The 18,513-nt window shown below is 40.0% G+C and overlaps 1 protein-coding gene across 6 annotated transcripts in view; it reads left to right on the forward strand.

Moving 5' to 3' along the window:
- The first annotated feature begins 10,541 nt into the window (after positions 1-10,541).
- The window catches only part of gabra1 (gamma-aminobutyric acid type A receptor subunit alpha1), a 30,323-nt gene continuing 22,351 nt past the window's right edge, over positions 10,542-18,513 (forward strand). Inside the window, exons 1-4 of one of the 6 annotated variants that reach the window (XM_038709293.1) lie at positions 10,542-10,695; positions 13,000-13,105; positions 17,019-17,131; positions 18,199-18,266. In XM_038709293.1, coding sequence (XP_038565221.1) covers positions 13,026-13,105; positions 17,019-17,131; positions 18,199-18,266 — 261 coding nt within the window. In that variant the 5' untranslated portion in view covers positions 10,542-10,695; positions 13,000-13,025. The other 5 variants (XM_038709298.1, XM_038709297.1, XM_038709299.1 and 2 more) reach the window with 5 other exon arrangements.

The following is an 18,513-nucleotide window of genomic DNA, read 5'->3' on the forward strand; positions in this document are numbered from 1 at the left end:
ATAATAACTCAAAATGCCTTAAAGGTGTTTCTATTACAGTGCTGTTAATATGTCATTATACACCTTACAGTTTTCTTAATTTATATTGTAGGAAGGTTGTTACATTATCAGTTTTTATAAATGTTTTAATTATATTATCCACAGTTATTACATTATCAGTTATACATTTGCATAGTTATAAGTAGGTTTCTTTTTCTACAGAGACCTAATGGCAAGGGTAACTTCAAATCATAGTGCAATGCACAACAGCAAAAGCACCACCAGAGAGTCAATGAGGGAGGAAATCTGTGCTTGTTTCAAAGCAATGAAGCACAATACTTCAGGTCTTCAGAAAGAAGTACATAAGTTAATTTCAGAAATTAACATTTTTGCAGCTGCTTTCTCCATTTGATATAAGAGTGTGTACAGCAGGTCATTATTCGCATATCATACCATTTGACATGTTGAGGTATGCTAAGAACAACTCTTAAGGCATTAATCATAATGAAACGAGTCAAAAGAAATATCCTCAGTCGTGGCTGCATGGTGGGAATTGAAGAGTAACTTTTTGTGGCTGCAACCAAGAATAGCACCTCCGTGAAAATTCACAGTTTTGCTGAATGACTGAATGATGGGCTCTAATGAGGTAGGAGATGTGTGAAAAATCTTTCTTTTCCCTCCATTCCCTCCCTCTATGACTGTTTTTTTAGTCACCTTTTCTATTTCACACACATGCATGCACACATTGACACCATCGGTTTCTCTCTCCCTAACACGGACACATACAAATGCACACACATACACATGCATACACAAATACTCCTACACCTCCAGAAATAGAGGCAGCAACAGTCTCACTGAATCTCTCAGCCCACATGTTGATAATGTCACCTTTTCCGTGTTTCATTACCTTGTGCTAACAATCAGAGAATATCTCTCCTTCTCTCTCCTTTTTTCTCTCCCTATCCCTCTCTCTCCTGCTCTGTCTTTATTTTGGGATCAGTGGGATGTTTGAGAGGAACTGCCATTCCATATAATTGCCATAGCTACTGTAATGGTGCTACACTGCAATTTCTCCATCACATCTGGAGAGGGTAGAGAGTTTATGATTCATTAATGTCTGTACTTTAACTTGTTGTTGCTCAGAGGAAACCATCAGACAAAGGGAGGACGGTATGGCAGAGGTTGCGGATTTACAGATGTAGGGGACTACTCGACTACAACAATTGGTTAATATTCATAACACAAAAGACCACTGACATATCCACAGATTAGTTCTCAGAGAAGCACAATCCGATAGGACTGCAGCTGAAGCAGTAACGTTATAGTCGTGACACTTGCAACAGTTTGATTGCATGTCAGCTAAGTGTCACCTTATGTCTAAAAGAGACATAAAAAGGTAGATAAACTGAATGTCGATGGATTATCCCCTTGACTGTATCCCTGTCCACAATTTCTCATTGACCTCAGGAAGACAAATGGTCACTGAAGGGTCAGGTAACATTAGCAGAATTAAGGAACAATGTACAAAAATGAATTAGGTTGATGCTGGAACAGCATTTTACAAGATCTGCAGTTGTGTTTTGTTGTATTGCAGAGCTGGCTGGGATAACATTCACGGATCTTGAGAAATCTTTGGAGGAATATGGAGTGTAATAACTTGTCAGAATCTAATAAATATGTCCTGCTAAATGGAATTAATATGTAACTGTCACTGTAATAAATTACTAAATAATACCTGTTTACACATTAGCACAACACATTCCAACATTTGTGTTATGGTTTATGTTAACTACTAAGAGAAATTTTGTAAGATACAGGGATACAGATGTAGGAGCAAGCATTATAAAAGTATGCCAAATGCACTTATGAATGAAGAGAGGTGAAGAAGATTATCTAGTCTAATGAAAATGTGTCATCACAAGCTCTAATAATGATTACATACAAAAGGAAAATAACATACATATAAAGACAATATAAACTATTGAGTTTTTCCCATTCTCAAAATACATGACATACATCTGTCATCAATCAGTCAATCAGTCTGCAAGGCTGTACATTTAAATGGCCAACACTTTTTAAAATTTCCTGAAAGTTGGGACATTTTACTCTTGAAGTCAAAGCATTTATTCTTTTTATTTAATATCTCATTATCAACAACATGTAACTTTCTTATTGGTTTGTGAACACAAACCTGGTAATTGCAGGCGCACAGTAATGATAAGAGCAAGCTTTTTTTGGTCTCGTCAGCTCATAAAGTTCCTGATATATTGATTATCTGTCCTGCAAATCAACTTTTGATATTAAAAACAGTGATCCCTTTGTAGAACATTTCTTCCTTAGGTTATGTCAAAACTGCACTGATAGCTTGTGTCAAATCTGGTTTGCAAATTTCTTTCCATCCACATATATTTTCTTGAAAATGAAGTTGCTTTAATCTCTAAGACTAATAGATCTGCCCATAGCATAGTATGACAGTGTTAACATTGATAACTTACCAAGTGCATAAGAATAGAATAATTTTAAATGTGTAGCTACACATAAGATCAGGCCCACCATTAGGAATTATGGACAGGAGGACAGCATTTTTCAAACTGGGCCCCTCATCGACACCTACTCCACCACCATCTTAACCCACCCAACCTTAGTTCTAATATACACATGGGCAATTTCAAAGAAGCTCTTGTCCGTTAGCCTTATAGTGACACAGATGGAGTCCCTAACAGCCTTTTCCAAATTCAGTGTTTTAGACTCATGCTCGCATTCAATTACTCAACATAAAGCACAAAAGGTCAATACGGTTATTTTTAATCTTTCAAATTAGACTGTGACAATAATGTTCCTCCCTTTAACTTAAAACAAGACAAGGACAGAAAAAATGCCCTTTAATGCTGGAGTGATTAGAGAAAAGTAAAATCAAACTTTGAAAAATTTACTGCAAAGAATTAAATCATAAAATCAAATTATGAGAAAACAAATAAACATACTTCATCTATCATATTCAATCTTGAGAGCTAGATTAATCAAAGTATTGGTCAAATTGTGTGCAGAAATGAAATACTGTATAGCAAATATGGCTGAAATGAAGATAATGATAATATAAACAGAGGTTTACCACAAGTATAGCTTAATATACCATATTTGCAGCTGTGTCAGACTTGTGATGTGCTGCTGACTAGTGTTTACTGTACAATTTTCTTGAGTCTGTTACAGGGGAACTTGTGGGTGTTAGTAATCTTTAGAAGTTTGTAGTCGCTTCATGCCAAACACAGAACTTAACAGATTGATATATTAATATTTGAATACACATTAAATGTGTATTAAAATATTTTCTCATGTAATATCATCCCTGCTGAGTCAGCACACATTTAGTCTTCCTTCCTCTTTTGTCTTTGTCTAAAGTAACCTCTTATGACTGTGGCACCTTTTCTCTCTGCAATGATAAACAAATTCTGCCCATGTTCAAAACTTTCTGCACATTCAGAATCTCTCCAACATATCTGTGTTCTCTGGCATGTCCAGAAAAAAAAGCCATTATATAGTATTTCGAGAATAACATCATCATTTAATGAGAATTCATAATATTTTTAAACAGTCTACCTGCTCTATACCCTGCTGTGCATAAGCTTGCGTTGTTGCTCTGCTGATTTGGCCCCTCAGACCATCAGCAGACACGGAACCGTTTGTGACTGTACTACTGGATGAGAGGAGGTAGATAAACGAAACTAACTGAAAACACTTTTGATCAGGCAGAAATCTCACCACAAATGTTCACCTCAGCACCTCAGATAAAGTGCAGCTCACAGTCTCAAACAGAGGATGTTTGTGCTTCAGATTTTAGATGGTTATTTTGCAAAACTCTTTCAGTTATTTACCGCGACTGACAGCGCGAGACGCATCAGCTGGGTGACAGGCTATAGTGTTCACTTAAAGCGTCTTGCTTTAGCTACATTTGCGGATCCTGCACATCTGTATGGCCGAATGTTTCAACCATACCATCGACAACATCAGGGGGGTGGGTTATCAGATGACAAGTATGAAAGAGGTTTTAATGATAATACATTTATCGTGTAAATACATCTAAAAACGTTGGTATTCATATAAGACTGTAAAGTGTTGTACTTGATCACATTTAAGGGTCAAGGAGAAAATTTGAAAAACATGAGCAAAAACAAATCAGTCACTGCTCTCTGATGCTAGAGTGGCAGTAGGGTACAGTTCCACTGGGTTGAATCAGTGTCCAGGAAAAGTATTTGAAGGAAAGCAACTAAGCAGTCGAACAGATGGTCACTGAGATTTTAATGCCCAGGCCAAACTAAAATGTTGCGCGTCGGTTGACTAAATCTCAGGGTTATAATCAGTGTTATGTAAACTGACAAGTAAGAGTGCTGCTGCTGTGCAGTCTGCCTCTGCTCCGCGGCCCTACTCGCTCGCATCCACAGACATACACACAGACGGCACTGTTTTTGAAAGGGAAAGGGAGACATGAGCCAGTACGGACATAAACCAAGAAAGATGAGACAGAAAAACCAAGACAGAGGTTAAGGCCAATATACACTGAAAAATGCAGCATTCATTGGAGATCAAATACGTTTTCTATAGCAGAGCCATTTGAGTGACATCAACAAATCTAAAGAGGACGTCGGTTCATCACAGTATGCGGCAACCACCACAGCTGAATGCTGAAGCCAATGCGGGAATTTCCAGATGAAGTACTAAGGAAGTACTTCCTCTAGTGGCCACTAGAGGCTAGCTCCATTAAGTTGTATTGAAGTCACACGGAGAAATCCAACATATCTAAAGGTACAAAGCCACTGCACAGGAGAAAAGTTTATTTGGGGACAAAATGAAGGAATCCAAAATAAACCACAAAAACAGCTCTTTGAGAACTTAAATGAAATTAAAAAAGAAAGTGGGTCTAAACATGGGCGGGTTAAGAAACTATTGAATGTGGGGGCCAGACAGTTATAAAGAAGAGAGGTCCATTTTTAAAACGAGTAAAAATGTGTTTAACCCAGGTTCTTCTCAATGATAAACTATACATTACTAATAGTTAACCTGTTTATTTGCGTTTTAGATCTCTTTATGGTATTATGTGTAGAGATTGTTATTTGTCTCTGTGTGGTTGTTTTGTGTCTTGCCTTATGTCTCATTTTACATCTCTTTGTTGTCATTTTTCATCTATTGTTGTTTTGCCCCACTTTGTGGTCGTTGTGTGTTTCTTTGCAGTCGTTTGATTGACTTTTCAACAAGAACAGTCATTTTGCATAGTGGATTGGTCCAGGGGCCCTGGTCCTGTTCAGTAATCTTTGTACAACATAAAGAAGCAGTGTAATAGTTAACCTTGCTGGCATAGAAGACATAGAAAGTATTAGAAATTTAAAAAATGTATATAATATAAATATATATAAAATAAAAATATAATTAAAAAATATTTAGTTTTTTTAATTTGGATCCCTGTTAGTTTCTACAAAGTGGTTTATAGTCTCCATGGAGTCTAATTTCTGCTATTCCTCTACATGTAGCATGAGGTTATACATCACTGATATGAAAACCATACTCTTGGCAAAGATTTGGAATGTTAAGGTATACATAGTTTATAAAATAATTTGAAAATGTGTGACTGAAAATACTGAGGAAAAAGCAAGTAGTGTAAGTAAAGAGTGCTTACACACATGCATTCATACATACAGAAAATCAATGCTATATTGTACTGTATTTACTTGGTGGTACAAAGCTGCAGCAGAGAGGCCTCTGAATCCTGTATCTCAGGTTAGCACAAACCTGTTTTCTAAACATAGAGCTGAACAGTGTGCTTCTTTTGATAATCATTCACACGGTGTATATAAATCATGACAATACAATGGCAGTCATGGGTATTTGAATGTGAAAAATTCAACTGGTCGCATAGTCCAACTGACTTGAGATTGGCAGACTTAGTTACTTATTAGCTATAGCCCACAGTGACTAGGGAACCCTACCCATCAAGATTCAGGGTTACACTTAATTGTAAAACTTAACTCGTAATTGTGTGTATATATAATATGGATAGCCATGATACATTTGCATATGTGTGTCATATTTCGTGTTGGGCACATTACGCTGAAATTGTAATAAGTTACTTTTTACTTATTACTCATTAAAAAGTTTGGCTCTGTTGCATTTTGTTCAGTCCTCAGCACTGCTTCATACCCAGCAGGGATCTTTTCAGAAGTGGAGAAATTATGAATGCCTGGTTTAGTTAACTTGCTCACAGTTTGTTGATTTTGTCCTTGATTTTTGTTTTGAATTCTATCATGGGTACGTAGGTTACGTAGTTGAATGGTTTGTTTGTTTTTTGTCTGTTTTAATTGTGTTTATTGTTGATGTACAATTGGTAGTCTGCACAAGGTGTTTTATTTTGAATATTTATCAGATTATCTATGCAGTTTCTGTGTCTGCTGGTAGGTTGTAGCTCCTAATTCCTCATTTGTCTAAGAAAATCATCATACCTTGTTAAAATCTGTAACTTTTCTCACACTGGACCATGGAAAATAAAATAAATTGAATCTAACCGGTTTTTCAGCTATATTTACACATTATAACCCTCAACATCAACGTGAAACTAAAGCTTAAAAAATGTTAATTTTAAAATTAATAAAATACATGGTTTGGATAAGTGATCAGCTGCTTAGATCAGGCAAACTTTTCCAATCCTGTTATTCTAATTTTAAAAATTTTATTTATTCTGATATATATATATATATATATATATATATATATATATATATATATATATATATTACTTTAATGTTGAGGGTTATAACATGTAAATAAAGTGGAAAAACAAGAGGTAAGGATTATACCAGGGTATGATGATCTTCTTCAGTGTTCTTTAATTCTTTTAAAATGTTTTAAAATTAAGTTTCTAATCTAAAATTATCATTTACATTTAGCTGACTCTTTTATCCAAAGTGACTTACAATTGCTATATATGTCAGAGGTCGCACGCCTCTGGAGCAACTAGGGGTTAAGTGTCTTGCTCAGGGACACATTGGTGGATGCATCACAGTAAGGAGTTGAACCCGGGTCTCCCACACCAAATGCATGCATCATCACCACCCCAATTATCAATAACTATGCCAGTCCTTTCTTATGTGTTTTTATTTTGTAACATACCCATCATCATTTTGTGGCTGTGGCTCAGGAGGTAAATTTGGTTGCCTGCTAATCTTAAGATCAGCAGTCAATCCAGTTTGCATGTCGAAGTGTCCTTGGGCAAGATACTGAACCCCAAATTGCTCCCAATGGCTGTCCCATTGGTGTGTGAATGTTAATTCCTGTTCTGATGAACTGTTGGCACCATCGATATTGTAAGATCATCTATGTCAGTTTTACCCATCTGTATTTGTATACATATAAGACACATGTACAGTATGTTCAGATAAAATCATGTGTGCACATGGAGTCTCTATCTAATGAAAGGTTTTACTGTGTATGTATATACATGTGCATGTCGGCCTACATGACTAATGCAGATGAGTAGGAATACACATGAATGTGTGTAAAACTGTGCATGTGTCACACTGGACTTGGCCTGAATAGTGAGTCAGAGGAGCCAGTTTATGGTTGATTGCAGAGAGCAGCTCACAGAGGGGAAGCACTTTTTTGTCTTCAACAACAGCCTGGTTTATTCCTCAGGATCGCTGATTGAGGCAAGTCACTCTTAATGCTCTGCAGAAATGGAACTACAGGCTACAGCCACAGTGGCTGTGTATCTACCAGTAAATTTGCTAGAAGGGCAGGTACCCAGCAATTTGGCAGCAACAGCTTCTGACAGTGCATACTGTTCCATTTGGAAGCCAACCTTCCTTCATTCTTGTTTGTAGGAGGAGCTCTACAGTGACACTGGCTTTGATTTACTGTGAGTGTGTTTCTCCTCTTCTTGGCACCACACGTGGATGGCATCTCACAGAAAATATTTCAACTGATTCATTCACACCTGTGGAAAGTCTCAATTAGCCTGCTGCATCCAGATCAGATGGATAAGGGATAAAAGATGAAACCAGGAGCTGGGCAGGAAGGAAATGAGACAATGTTTAGCAGTAGACACCGAATCCGGGTTCAACAGGCAGACCAGTAGCAGAGTTTCAACCCACTGGCACTGTGAAATGCACAAGTCCAAAGTGTGCAAGAGGCAAGCACAAATCAAGCTTTACTGCAGTAATTGAACTGAAGCACTGCACTTGGGTTTCTCTCTCTCTCTCTCTCTCTCTCTCTCTCTCTCTCTCTCTGCTAGGGCCTCAGTTGCTCAGTTGGAGGCAGCCAGATGGGGGCCTTGCCTGCTGTTGCCTACTGGACAGAGAGCGGTCTTAAGTGACCTCTTCATAGAGGAGCAGCCCTGACCTATGCGGAGCCACAACATGCCGCTGACTAGAAGATTCCATGAGCAGAGAGACTCAGAGCCTCAGGAATTTCCCATTGAGTGACATCACATGCCAAATGAGGACATTCCCCCCTTGGGAAGAGTGCTCTGGTCCACTCAACAACAAAAAAAAATGCTGAAAAGGCCCTCTCCCACCTGTCCTGGTTTGATCCCTTTTTAAAATGCTTTACTGCCTACAGATAAACTACACTAAAACTGAGACGGCACCTGCTGGTGTCTGCATGTTTTGGACCAAGTCGGGCAAAGAATCTGGGGGTGTTAAGATTGTGCCACAGTCATTAAAAGGCAGGTGTTCTCTAAACTAAAAAAGAGGTCAGCAAAACCTTTCAGGATCATGAGTGTTCAAAGGGCCACTTTTCCCTTAAGAAACAACAATCCTGGTGCTTTAAGTGCAGGACAAAGGCTCCGTAGGACACCCCGAAGAGCAAATGGTTGTGCACGTATATGTGCATCCGTACACACAACAACACACATGGAAACACCGTGATAAACTACAGTGTGGATGACTTACCTTTAAAAGGTCAAATGGACAAAATGCTAAAACACACTGACATGTTCACCTGAGCAAAACATACAGCACACATTCAGAAACACACATGGGCACGGGCACAGCACATACACAGTCTCACAAATGTTAACTGCAAACTCACAATAGTGGCTGCAGGTTACTTTTTTGTGTTTGTGTTTTGTGACTCTGACACACATTGCTTGTGAATATAATTTTACTACAGTTTGTACTTGTGCCCAACGAAACAAAGTATTGCCACACGCAACACCATAATGGATGCACAGACAGAGAAGGGAGGGGGAGGGCGTAGTTTGTCAATATCCCTTCTTTTTAAATTCAAAAGCACTGAGAGTGATTATTTCCCCATAACCTGCACATATATTACCTAAATTACCGCCATCCATCTTTCTCCGTTTAGCCCCGCACACACACGCACACGCAAACACACACACAGACACACACAGATCCACACCTCACTTCACTATCCGTTTCCATCACCTGCCCAGAGATGGAGCTAAGCAAGTCGCCTTTGCTAGCCCTTGTTTCTTAGAGAGGCGTCGCTTGAAATTTGGCTTAATTGATCACTTGCAGTGTTTTGAAGAAGCTGCCTATTGTTGCCTGCAAAGAAATGATGCTCTCTGAAAGAACGGAAGGTTATTAAAACGTGACAGGCGGGCGGAGAACCGAGAGTCTTACTTTTCTCCTCTCCGCTATCCGTCTCGGGCTTGGGCGTGCGCGCCAACACAACACGCACGCGGGCACGTGTTGGTTATGCTTGCACGTGCACTTGCACTTGCACGCGCGCGCACAGGCAACTCGAGTCACATGCAGCGGTGGCGTCTGGCTTTGAGAGAAGGAAAGCAGCTTGAAATGATACCCCACTTGCATTACAATGGCATTAATTCTATGGAAGGAGCTCGGCGGGGTTGTGAGGGGGCTTTCTTATTACTTGTGTAAAAAAAAAATGCGCGTGCACCTGCAGCATCAGGTTATGAGGACAAGACATGAGCAGAGCGCAAGAAGGGGGAGAGATGGAGAAGTCCATGTCAAATATTTAGACGTTTAAATTTTGTGATATTTAGAGGATTTAAAAATGATTTAAAATGATGTACTTGTTACATGTATATCCTAAAACGTCGAACTGTGTGATTTTAGATAGATAGATAGATAGATAGATCTCTTATTGAATACAGAGAACACACAGGCATGTAAGCCCATGACATCCCTCATAACTACGCACATGCACTACTTTAACCACGCGTGAGGAGGCAACACACACACATACACACACGCGCTCACAGAGGAAACGTTGCACTGCAGACCAGACTGACGTGACTACACTGCCAGCTCACTCTGCCTGCTCTGATGAAAATAAACCTCCAGTCAGAACTGAAAGCGAAAAATGAGCTCCTATGTCAAAAGCATTCCAAAATCAACAGCTGGGATTTATAGGAGGCTTATGCAATTGTGAATTACGCTGATATGATAAAAACTGCCCATAAGAATGCCCTTGTTTTCCCTCTTATGCCTCCTGCTGTAGTCCTCGGTGATGAAAATGTCCTCTGATTTGTAGTTTAACTTGAAATACGCAGATGACTACAAAAATATACGCTGGGTATCATCAGCCCAATTTTTTTTTCCTCCCTTGCAGATGCACGCAGCTCAGCGCTCATCGCCGTTCTGAGCTCAGTCTTAAGTGGCGCGGCTGTAGCAGCAGAATATTTGGCTGTAAACAGTGACACGGTGCTGTTGTCTCGATGCGAAACGCAGGCTTTTAGGAGAGGTGAGTGATTCGAAGGGGATTTTATTACAAAGAGAGGCTCGCCTCATCAGTGCGGTGAGGGAACACGATTTTCTTAAGATTTTGGAGGTGTCTTTCCCTGCTTGTGTGCGCGCTTATCCGAGCCGTGTAATCGTGTTTAATTTCTTTCTTTTCTGGCTTCATCGTAAGTACTTGCTGACCGTTTTATGACTGTTGCTCTTGTCCATATGCGATGCCCTAGCTGTCCTGGTGGCGAGACGGTCTTTTGATAGACGTCAATTTTATCTCCTTGGAAATCATCACGTAGGAGTCAGGGAGCGAGACAGAAAGCGCGATGGGGAAAAAACAAGGGTTCCCAGTTGAAAATGTAAGAGGATTTTTATTTAGCAGCCACTGAAAAGAGATTAGGACGACAGCAGTGGAAGTTAAATTGTGCTGCATATAAAATGGGCGGGCTAGTTTTAATATTAGGTTGGTACAGCCTATTCTAAAATTAAATGGTCTGCGCTTGGACACAGTCTGTTCTCCGTGCACTTTATTTATAGGCACGATTGATGAACTAAAACGTCTATTTTGGACAGAGATCTCGGTACACAGGCCAAATTTGTTAGTTTAGTGGAACATTTTTTTGTTGTTGCTGACAGACTGAGATAGTTCAACTCACTACAGCACCACCAATGAACAGTGAGAGAGACCTGCGCATATCGTCAGCAGCCGCTTCTCCAGCCTCAAGCTAAAATTCGTCAGATCTGAGATCACAGAGGATTTTTCTCATTCAGTCCGGCTAGAAACGATATTCTCAAAAGTTTGAGGATATAGCCAGCGGACACTGAATATACCCCGACTCATCTGCTGTAAGTGATTTTCTCCATTTTTCTCGCCTTTTTATGAGGCAGAAGAAGGCGAGAGGGGAGTAACGCTCGGATTTAGAAAGGGATGGTTTGTGTTGCTGGACCCCATTAGAATCGAAGGCGAGTTTTATTGGGGAGAAGGGGGGAGTTTGCCGTCGAAATTGTGTCCGTTTAAGGGGTATTTTATGGCAAACAAGAGCCGTTTGATGTTTTTCACGGGAGGCAGCCTGGTTTCAGCACCGCGGACAGCGCTCCGAATAAACCAGCATCAACGCACATTTGCTTAATTACTCCGCCACGCACGAATTGGATCGCCATGCATCTATTTAGACCAACCTTGCAGGGATGCCAGTTGCATGCAACATTTCTATCCAGCTCGATTATATTCACATATCGTAGGCGAGAGGGTGACATTTCATCTGAATAACTTAGAAAGTGTGCTTTTGCGGGATTTTCTCCTCTATTCGTTAATCTGCATCATCCCCGCTTTGTCAAATCCTTGTCAACCAAAGGATTTATTTTATTTTTATGTCATTTTTAACAGAGCATTGTATGTACCCCGACTCCTATCCGCTCACAGTGCACCTTGGAACATCACAAGCAAGTAGCAGGGGTATTGTCTTCTGTGTGGACTGTGTTTCAGTGGCAGATTTTTGTGGTCTTTGGTGAAAGCTGGTTTAGTCTTTTCTATAAGTAAGTAATTGCTCCTGTTGTGGACACATCGACTGTGCCTTCAAAAATGGATCGTGTATCTGAGCATTGTGTTTTGCATGCACTATAGCGCATGCTAATTGCTTACATACTTTATGACCCGGCTGACATCATAGCTTAATGATTGGGGAGGAAGCAAATGCTCTTATTTCAGTGGGATTTGGTTTGATATTGCGGTACCGCCGCGTTTCTCATTGTAGGGCATTAGAGGGGGCTGTGTACAGGTGCTACAAGCTCATTCAGGGTGTTATGTGGTCGATTATGTGTTGCCTTGTTATTTCTTCTTAATCGTTATGCGCTACAGATACCGCCATACCGTATGCGTGTGTCTTGAGTGTCAGGTATGAAAGTCGTATTTTCAGATCATTAAAATGCTGAGCACTTATTTAAATTCGGTCTCCCACATAGTAAGGGTGCAGAATATGTCTCTGTCAGTGTGACAGATAACGATGATGTAAATATTTGAGGGGTGCGTGTGTCAAGTGGCATGTGATGGCCCAACGTATGTGGCAGGGCCATTTGCTTTGATTCATGTGCTGTCAGTGAATCTGTGAGAGATGTTAAGGGACCAGGACCAAAAACCTCACATAAAGCATCTCTATAGGAACAAGGGCTCCCTCACAGCCTCACAGCATGTTGTTGTTTTAGCACATCTACATGTTTGTGGACACTTAATGTGATGAAATGCATGGAGCTAATGGTGGACTACTGCCTCATATGACTTGGTAATGATTTTCATTCTCTCTCTCTCTTTGACCTCCAGCAGTGAAAGGTCCTCATATTGCAACTATGTGTGGACGGAGCAGGACGGCCTTTCTGTGTCTGTGGGCTTGCTTGCTTGTTGCCAAGAGCGTACTGGGTGGAAAAAGGTAAGAACAAACTTTAACTTACGAATGAATATGTGCCTGTGTTTTACATTGGAGCATTTGGATCGTTTGAATATATGACAGCCGCAAATAATCTGCAAATATCATACACACTGTTCATATGACGGTTTTGGAGCCTTATGCAGAGTTTGGGACAAACACTCAGCAGGGTCATTATTGTAGGTCTAAATATTGTTTACATGACTGAGATACTATTGGAAGATTGTTATTGCGCATAGTGACATTTTGGGGACAAACGGTGAAGACGACACTGCACTGGGCAAAATATTGAATGTAGTTATGTTGAAAAAGACAAACACCTTTTAATGCTCATCTCATTGCTTGTGGTCAACTGGATAGTAAATATGTTAATAAACCAGTCAGGCAGTCAGCCAGCCAAAAGGACTACCAGTGGTACACCTGCTGAGTTGATATTCTGTCTTCCTGCCTATTGCTTGGTTTATTGGGTTACACCCTTACATAGTATATCTGCTGTAGCTGTAACTGGGGCATCCCCACAGGACACCTCCATGCATACAATTGCATAGAAGTAAGAAGCAAACCAGAGAGAGGAGCTGTTACCATAGTGTTACACTTTTTTTTACTAGCCTTGTGGGCCAACATCTATATTTTCAGTTTTTAAAACCTTGTCTGTGTACTGTAGATGATGTGTGTTGCGTTGTGTTATCTGGCACAGATTTGTGCACATGTGTTTTTGACAGTGACTGTGGGGATAGTAGGGCCAATGTACAGACTCACTTCCCAATGTCAACACTGAGGTGTCGGATGTCGCCTAACCAGAAACAGGCAAACACAGAGAGAAAGAGAGAGAATGATTAGATAAGAGATGGCAGCAATAAGCTTCACTGTCATTTGACTGTGACTGCCTTAATTCCCACATGGTTCAAATAATGGGCAGCCATGTAGCATACCTTAAAACATAATAATCTGACGCCACTCTTTGGATTGCTGTGGATAGCTTTGACATTGCAACACTGCAGTAAATAAATCACGAAACCAGTTAAACATTCAGAGCTACAAATTAAAACCACAAGGTAGTTGTACAATTCATCAGCATCAACTGCATGGGATCTTTTCCCATTATGGTTCTTCTGGAGAATCCTGGAGAGACTGATGGGATCAGGCTTTTCTGCATGGTTGAATAATTCAGTATGACTGTCACAGTTGACTTGAATGGCAATGTCTTGAGATGGTCCAGCTTACTTCTCTCTCAGTTACAACAGCTATACCCCAAAGACACACATCCATACACTTACAATTAATGTTTCAACTTACACAACCTAGGCACATGCAAGACACGGATGGAATGTTTCCAATGTTAAACGTACAATGCACTGCAATACGTAATTATTGCACGCTGATTTGATCTAACTGACTAATCACGGCTGTAGCTTATGTTTCAGATGTACTGACTAGTAAATGGAGGGCCTGATTTACTGGGTTTGATGTGCTGTATGTCGAGCACATTAGTGAAAATGTAAAAGGACTGATTACTTCACTGAGGAACTGTCACCGCAAACTGCAAAGCAATTATCACCCAAAGATTTACTGTATAATCCAGTCCTCTTTTTGGAGTCAAATACGGAATCACACACTCACACATACACACACACCTTGGGGGATTTCAACAAGACACGGTAATCAGGAAGACCTAGCACTCTGCTACAGTATGTTGCCAACGAAAGAAATTGCCTCATAATTAGATATCTGAGTGACGAGAGACAGAGAGAGAAATACAGTTAAATGGAGAAAGGGAGAGTGAGAGAAAGACATTAGCAGAGTGTGAACGGCACTGTTGCTGTTCAGATGACCTGTAGATGGGGATGGTGTACAATGTTTTATGAGGTAGTGGCCCCTGGCTGATAAACATGTGTATTCTTCCACAGCACCCTTTTCTCTCCATTTTCTTTTCTATCCTTGACATACAACCCCAAACCCCCACCCCACCCCTGTTTCCCATATACACTGTAAAAAATGTCTATACATATTTTCTTTTTAAAGTCCCCTAACTATAGTGGGTTGAGGAAACAAATTTGACTAAAATTAAGCAGGCTATCATTCAAGAAATGGAAGGTCAAAAATGATTTCCACTGATTATTAACAGCTTGTAATGGTGGATTATTTCCTTGTATTTCCCCTGATAACGTGTTTTTTAAGTATTAGTGAACTTAAATGAGCTAAGGGACGTCCTGGCTTGTTTTCTGTGTTGGAGGGGACTGTGATAAGAGAACTGTAAGCCCTGGGGCTGACCAAAAACTGTTGGTGTGTTGCTCTGATTTGGTGAATTGAGAATGCCTAAATAAATGTAGAAAGCAAGAATATTAAGAAGGGAGAAGGTTTTATTTTAGCCTCAGCTGACGTCCCAGGGATGCAATTTATGCTTCCTGTATTTATACATAATTTGCTTCCCAGACCTGAACAAAACAGATTAATTGTTGTTTTGGATTAGAGTGTTTCAAAGCTGTTACCTCCAAGACCGACACAAAACAAAATTGCTCATCACAATTTCTACAGTTTTAATGCTGGCTTTGGTTTTCGGAGAGTTCTCTTTTTTTGGCAGATAGAGGGATGCTTGTGAATTAAGGGAAACTGGTGGCAGAGAGATGTACATTACCCTTTTTATACAAATCCGTGTGTGACGCGGATGGCGCATCCTTATTTAGAGAGAAAAATGTTTAGCTGTTAGAATTCAAAGCTGTGGGATCTGTCCACTCCCCAGTTTCACTGTACAGTATCCTCACCTTATCTCCAACTTTTCTACCTTTTATCTCTTTTTTCCTCCTCCCTCTTTTTTTACCTCCTCCTTCCTCCTTCCTTCTTTGTCTTTTCGTTTGAGCTTTTCTTACATGTTTCTCCAGACACCGCTCTCTCTCCCGCCATCCCTCCGACTTTTCCTTCCCTCTCATTGCGGGTCCCTGCTAACTAATCTTGATGACCTCTCCCTCTCCTTGGAGCTGTTTAGCTAGCAGAGCTTGTTTCCAAACACTCTTTTTTATTTAGCATGCAATCAAACCAAACGCTGTTAGCATAAAAAGAGGGAGAGGATGATTACTTAGAGGCGTACAATACATTGTTAAAGACTTTCATCTGATTATTATCTGCACTAATACACATGCAAACATATGCATGATATGCACACAAGCTTGCATCTGTGTACACACCCCAAGCCTACATACATTGATTCAGGTATGCAAACACACACATTCACCCAAATACTCCTGTCGCATTCTTCTGTTTATGATACGAAATGTAATTTGGGGCTGCTATTCCTGATTATGGATGTGTTGAAATATTTATGCATGGAGATGCTGCAAACTCACTCTCACAATTACTGATTATGGCTGTTTTCGGCATTGCTCTAAGCATTTTGTTTCATGTTGTTCAAAGAGCACATTCAGCAAGGGCTTTGTGGTCTAAAAGACCATATTAAGGTATAAATAATGTATTATGATTTCTCGATTCTCTCTCAGTGAGATTGTGCCTATGTGTGGGTGTATGTGCACATGTGCGCTCTGCCTGCCCAGTTTTACATCCCGCTGATGAAAACTTTAACACTTGCAGCCATGTCTTTCTTGATATACAGCTTTTCTAAAGGGATAATTGGGAGATTTTCCTGTCCTGCCCACCTCTGAACAATAATTAATTGCTCATTCATCTCACATCAATATGATCAAAAACCTCACAGTTTTCTGTCTTTATTTTCAATTTCCAATTTTTTACAATGTGATTCATGATGCATTCTGTGCTGCTCATGTACTTCAACAGAGCTGTCTTACTAACTAGAGCAAAGATCCCTTTTTTTGTTTTTGATATATGATTCATATTCAGAGTTTGTTTTTACTGTGGTTTTGGAATCTAGCTGTGATGACTTTAAATCTTCTTCTTTTCTTGCCAGCTCTGGGCAGAACGGCATGACAGATGAACAGAAAGATAACACTACAGTGTTCACCAAGATCTTAGACAGCCTTCTGGATGGCTATGACAATCGCCTCAGGCCAGGACTGGGAGGTCAGTAAGCCCAAGTCATTGAATGTATTTTCTCCCTTATGGTAACTGTTTGAATCATTGTATTTTATTTTTTGCAAATATGCAAATGGAATCCAAAAGACTCCAACAAATAGCTTACTTTCGACATGACTACACATAGAAATAGCCATGTGACTAAATCCTATGGAAGTGGGTTTGCTTTCTGTGTCAGATTGTGTGTGATAAAAAAAAGAAAAGAATTGGAGAGTAATTCGCCACCTGCTGCTTTTGTGAAACAGTGAATTGTCATAATGCCAGCACTTCTAATATAACACAGTGGATGTCATTTTATTATGTGGGCTCCTCTTCACTCTATTGTCAACTGTCCATTGTTAGAGAGAGAAACAAAATGGCAGGGAGACTCAGATACAAATCCAGAACTGGAAAATGAGAGAAACAGAGAAAAGGAATGAAACAGAAAGTAAAAGAGAAAAGAGGGAGAAATAATATGAGAATTGGGGTGTGAAGGACACTGAGGATCGCACAGTGTGATGCAGCAGGCATCTAACAGACAGGCGAATAAAACCAGGCCTGCTAGAAGTTCAGCAGCTGAGGGGAAGAAATTATGGATTATAATGGGTATCATTCATAAATCATGCTGTCATATTTCAGTTTCAGAATCACAATGAACACACACACACACAGACACACATCGCCACCTCTAAATGAATCCCCACTGGATCAGTATCATGGGACCAGAGTGCATATTTTCAGTAACACAACAATGCACAAATTTATTAAGAGATTGAACCACTGTCCGGCTAATGGACCTGACACTTAAACCAATACCAGCAGAAATGGTTATCGACATCCAAAATGGGCATTTTTCTGGTGGTGTTTTCTTTCCCATATGTGTGTGTGTGTGTGTGTGTGTGAAAGTGTGTGTGTGTGTGTGTGTGTGTGTGTGAAAGTGTGTTACTATTAAAAATAATGTTGAATAGATTGAATGGATCAGGGGCTATAGGCAGGTGGTCTTGTATTAACAGGTAGTTAGAAGCTAATGAATGCCACTGATAGTCACTCACTCTGGCAATTTCCTGCTTCAACAGAGCGTGTAACTGAAGTCAAGACTGACATTTTCGTGACTAGTATTGGGCCAGTTTCGGACCATGACATGGTAAGACTCTTTTCGCCTCTGTAAATGTCACCAGCTTCCCTGTGTCCCCGTCCTATCATCCACACCCCTCTTTTCTAACCTCTCTGGACGCAATGGTCTCTAAGCTGTAGAATAATTACTAATTTGCTGATTCATTCCATTAGCTCCTGATGTGTTAATAAAACTGTCACATGTGTGAAATGTATTTTCTGGTGCATGGTTCGTAATCCCACTTTACACAAATGCCACCCCTACTCATAAATATAAC

This window comes from Micropterus salmoides, unplaced genomic scaffold, assembly GCF_014851395.1.
Source record: "Micropterus salmoides isolate LMB-PRFRI ecotype aquatic unplaced genomic scaffold, ASM1485139v1 Ms_hic_scaffold_9, whole genome shotgun sequence".
NCBI lineage: Eukaryota > Metazoa > Chordata > Actinopteri > Centrarchiformes > Centrarchidae > Micropterus > Micropterus salmoides.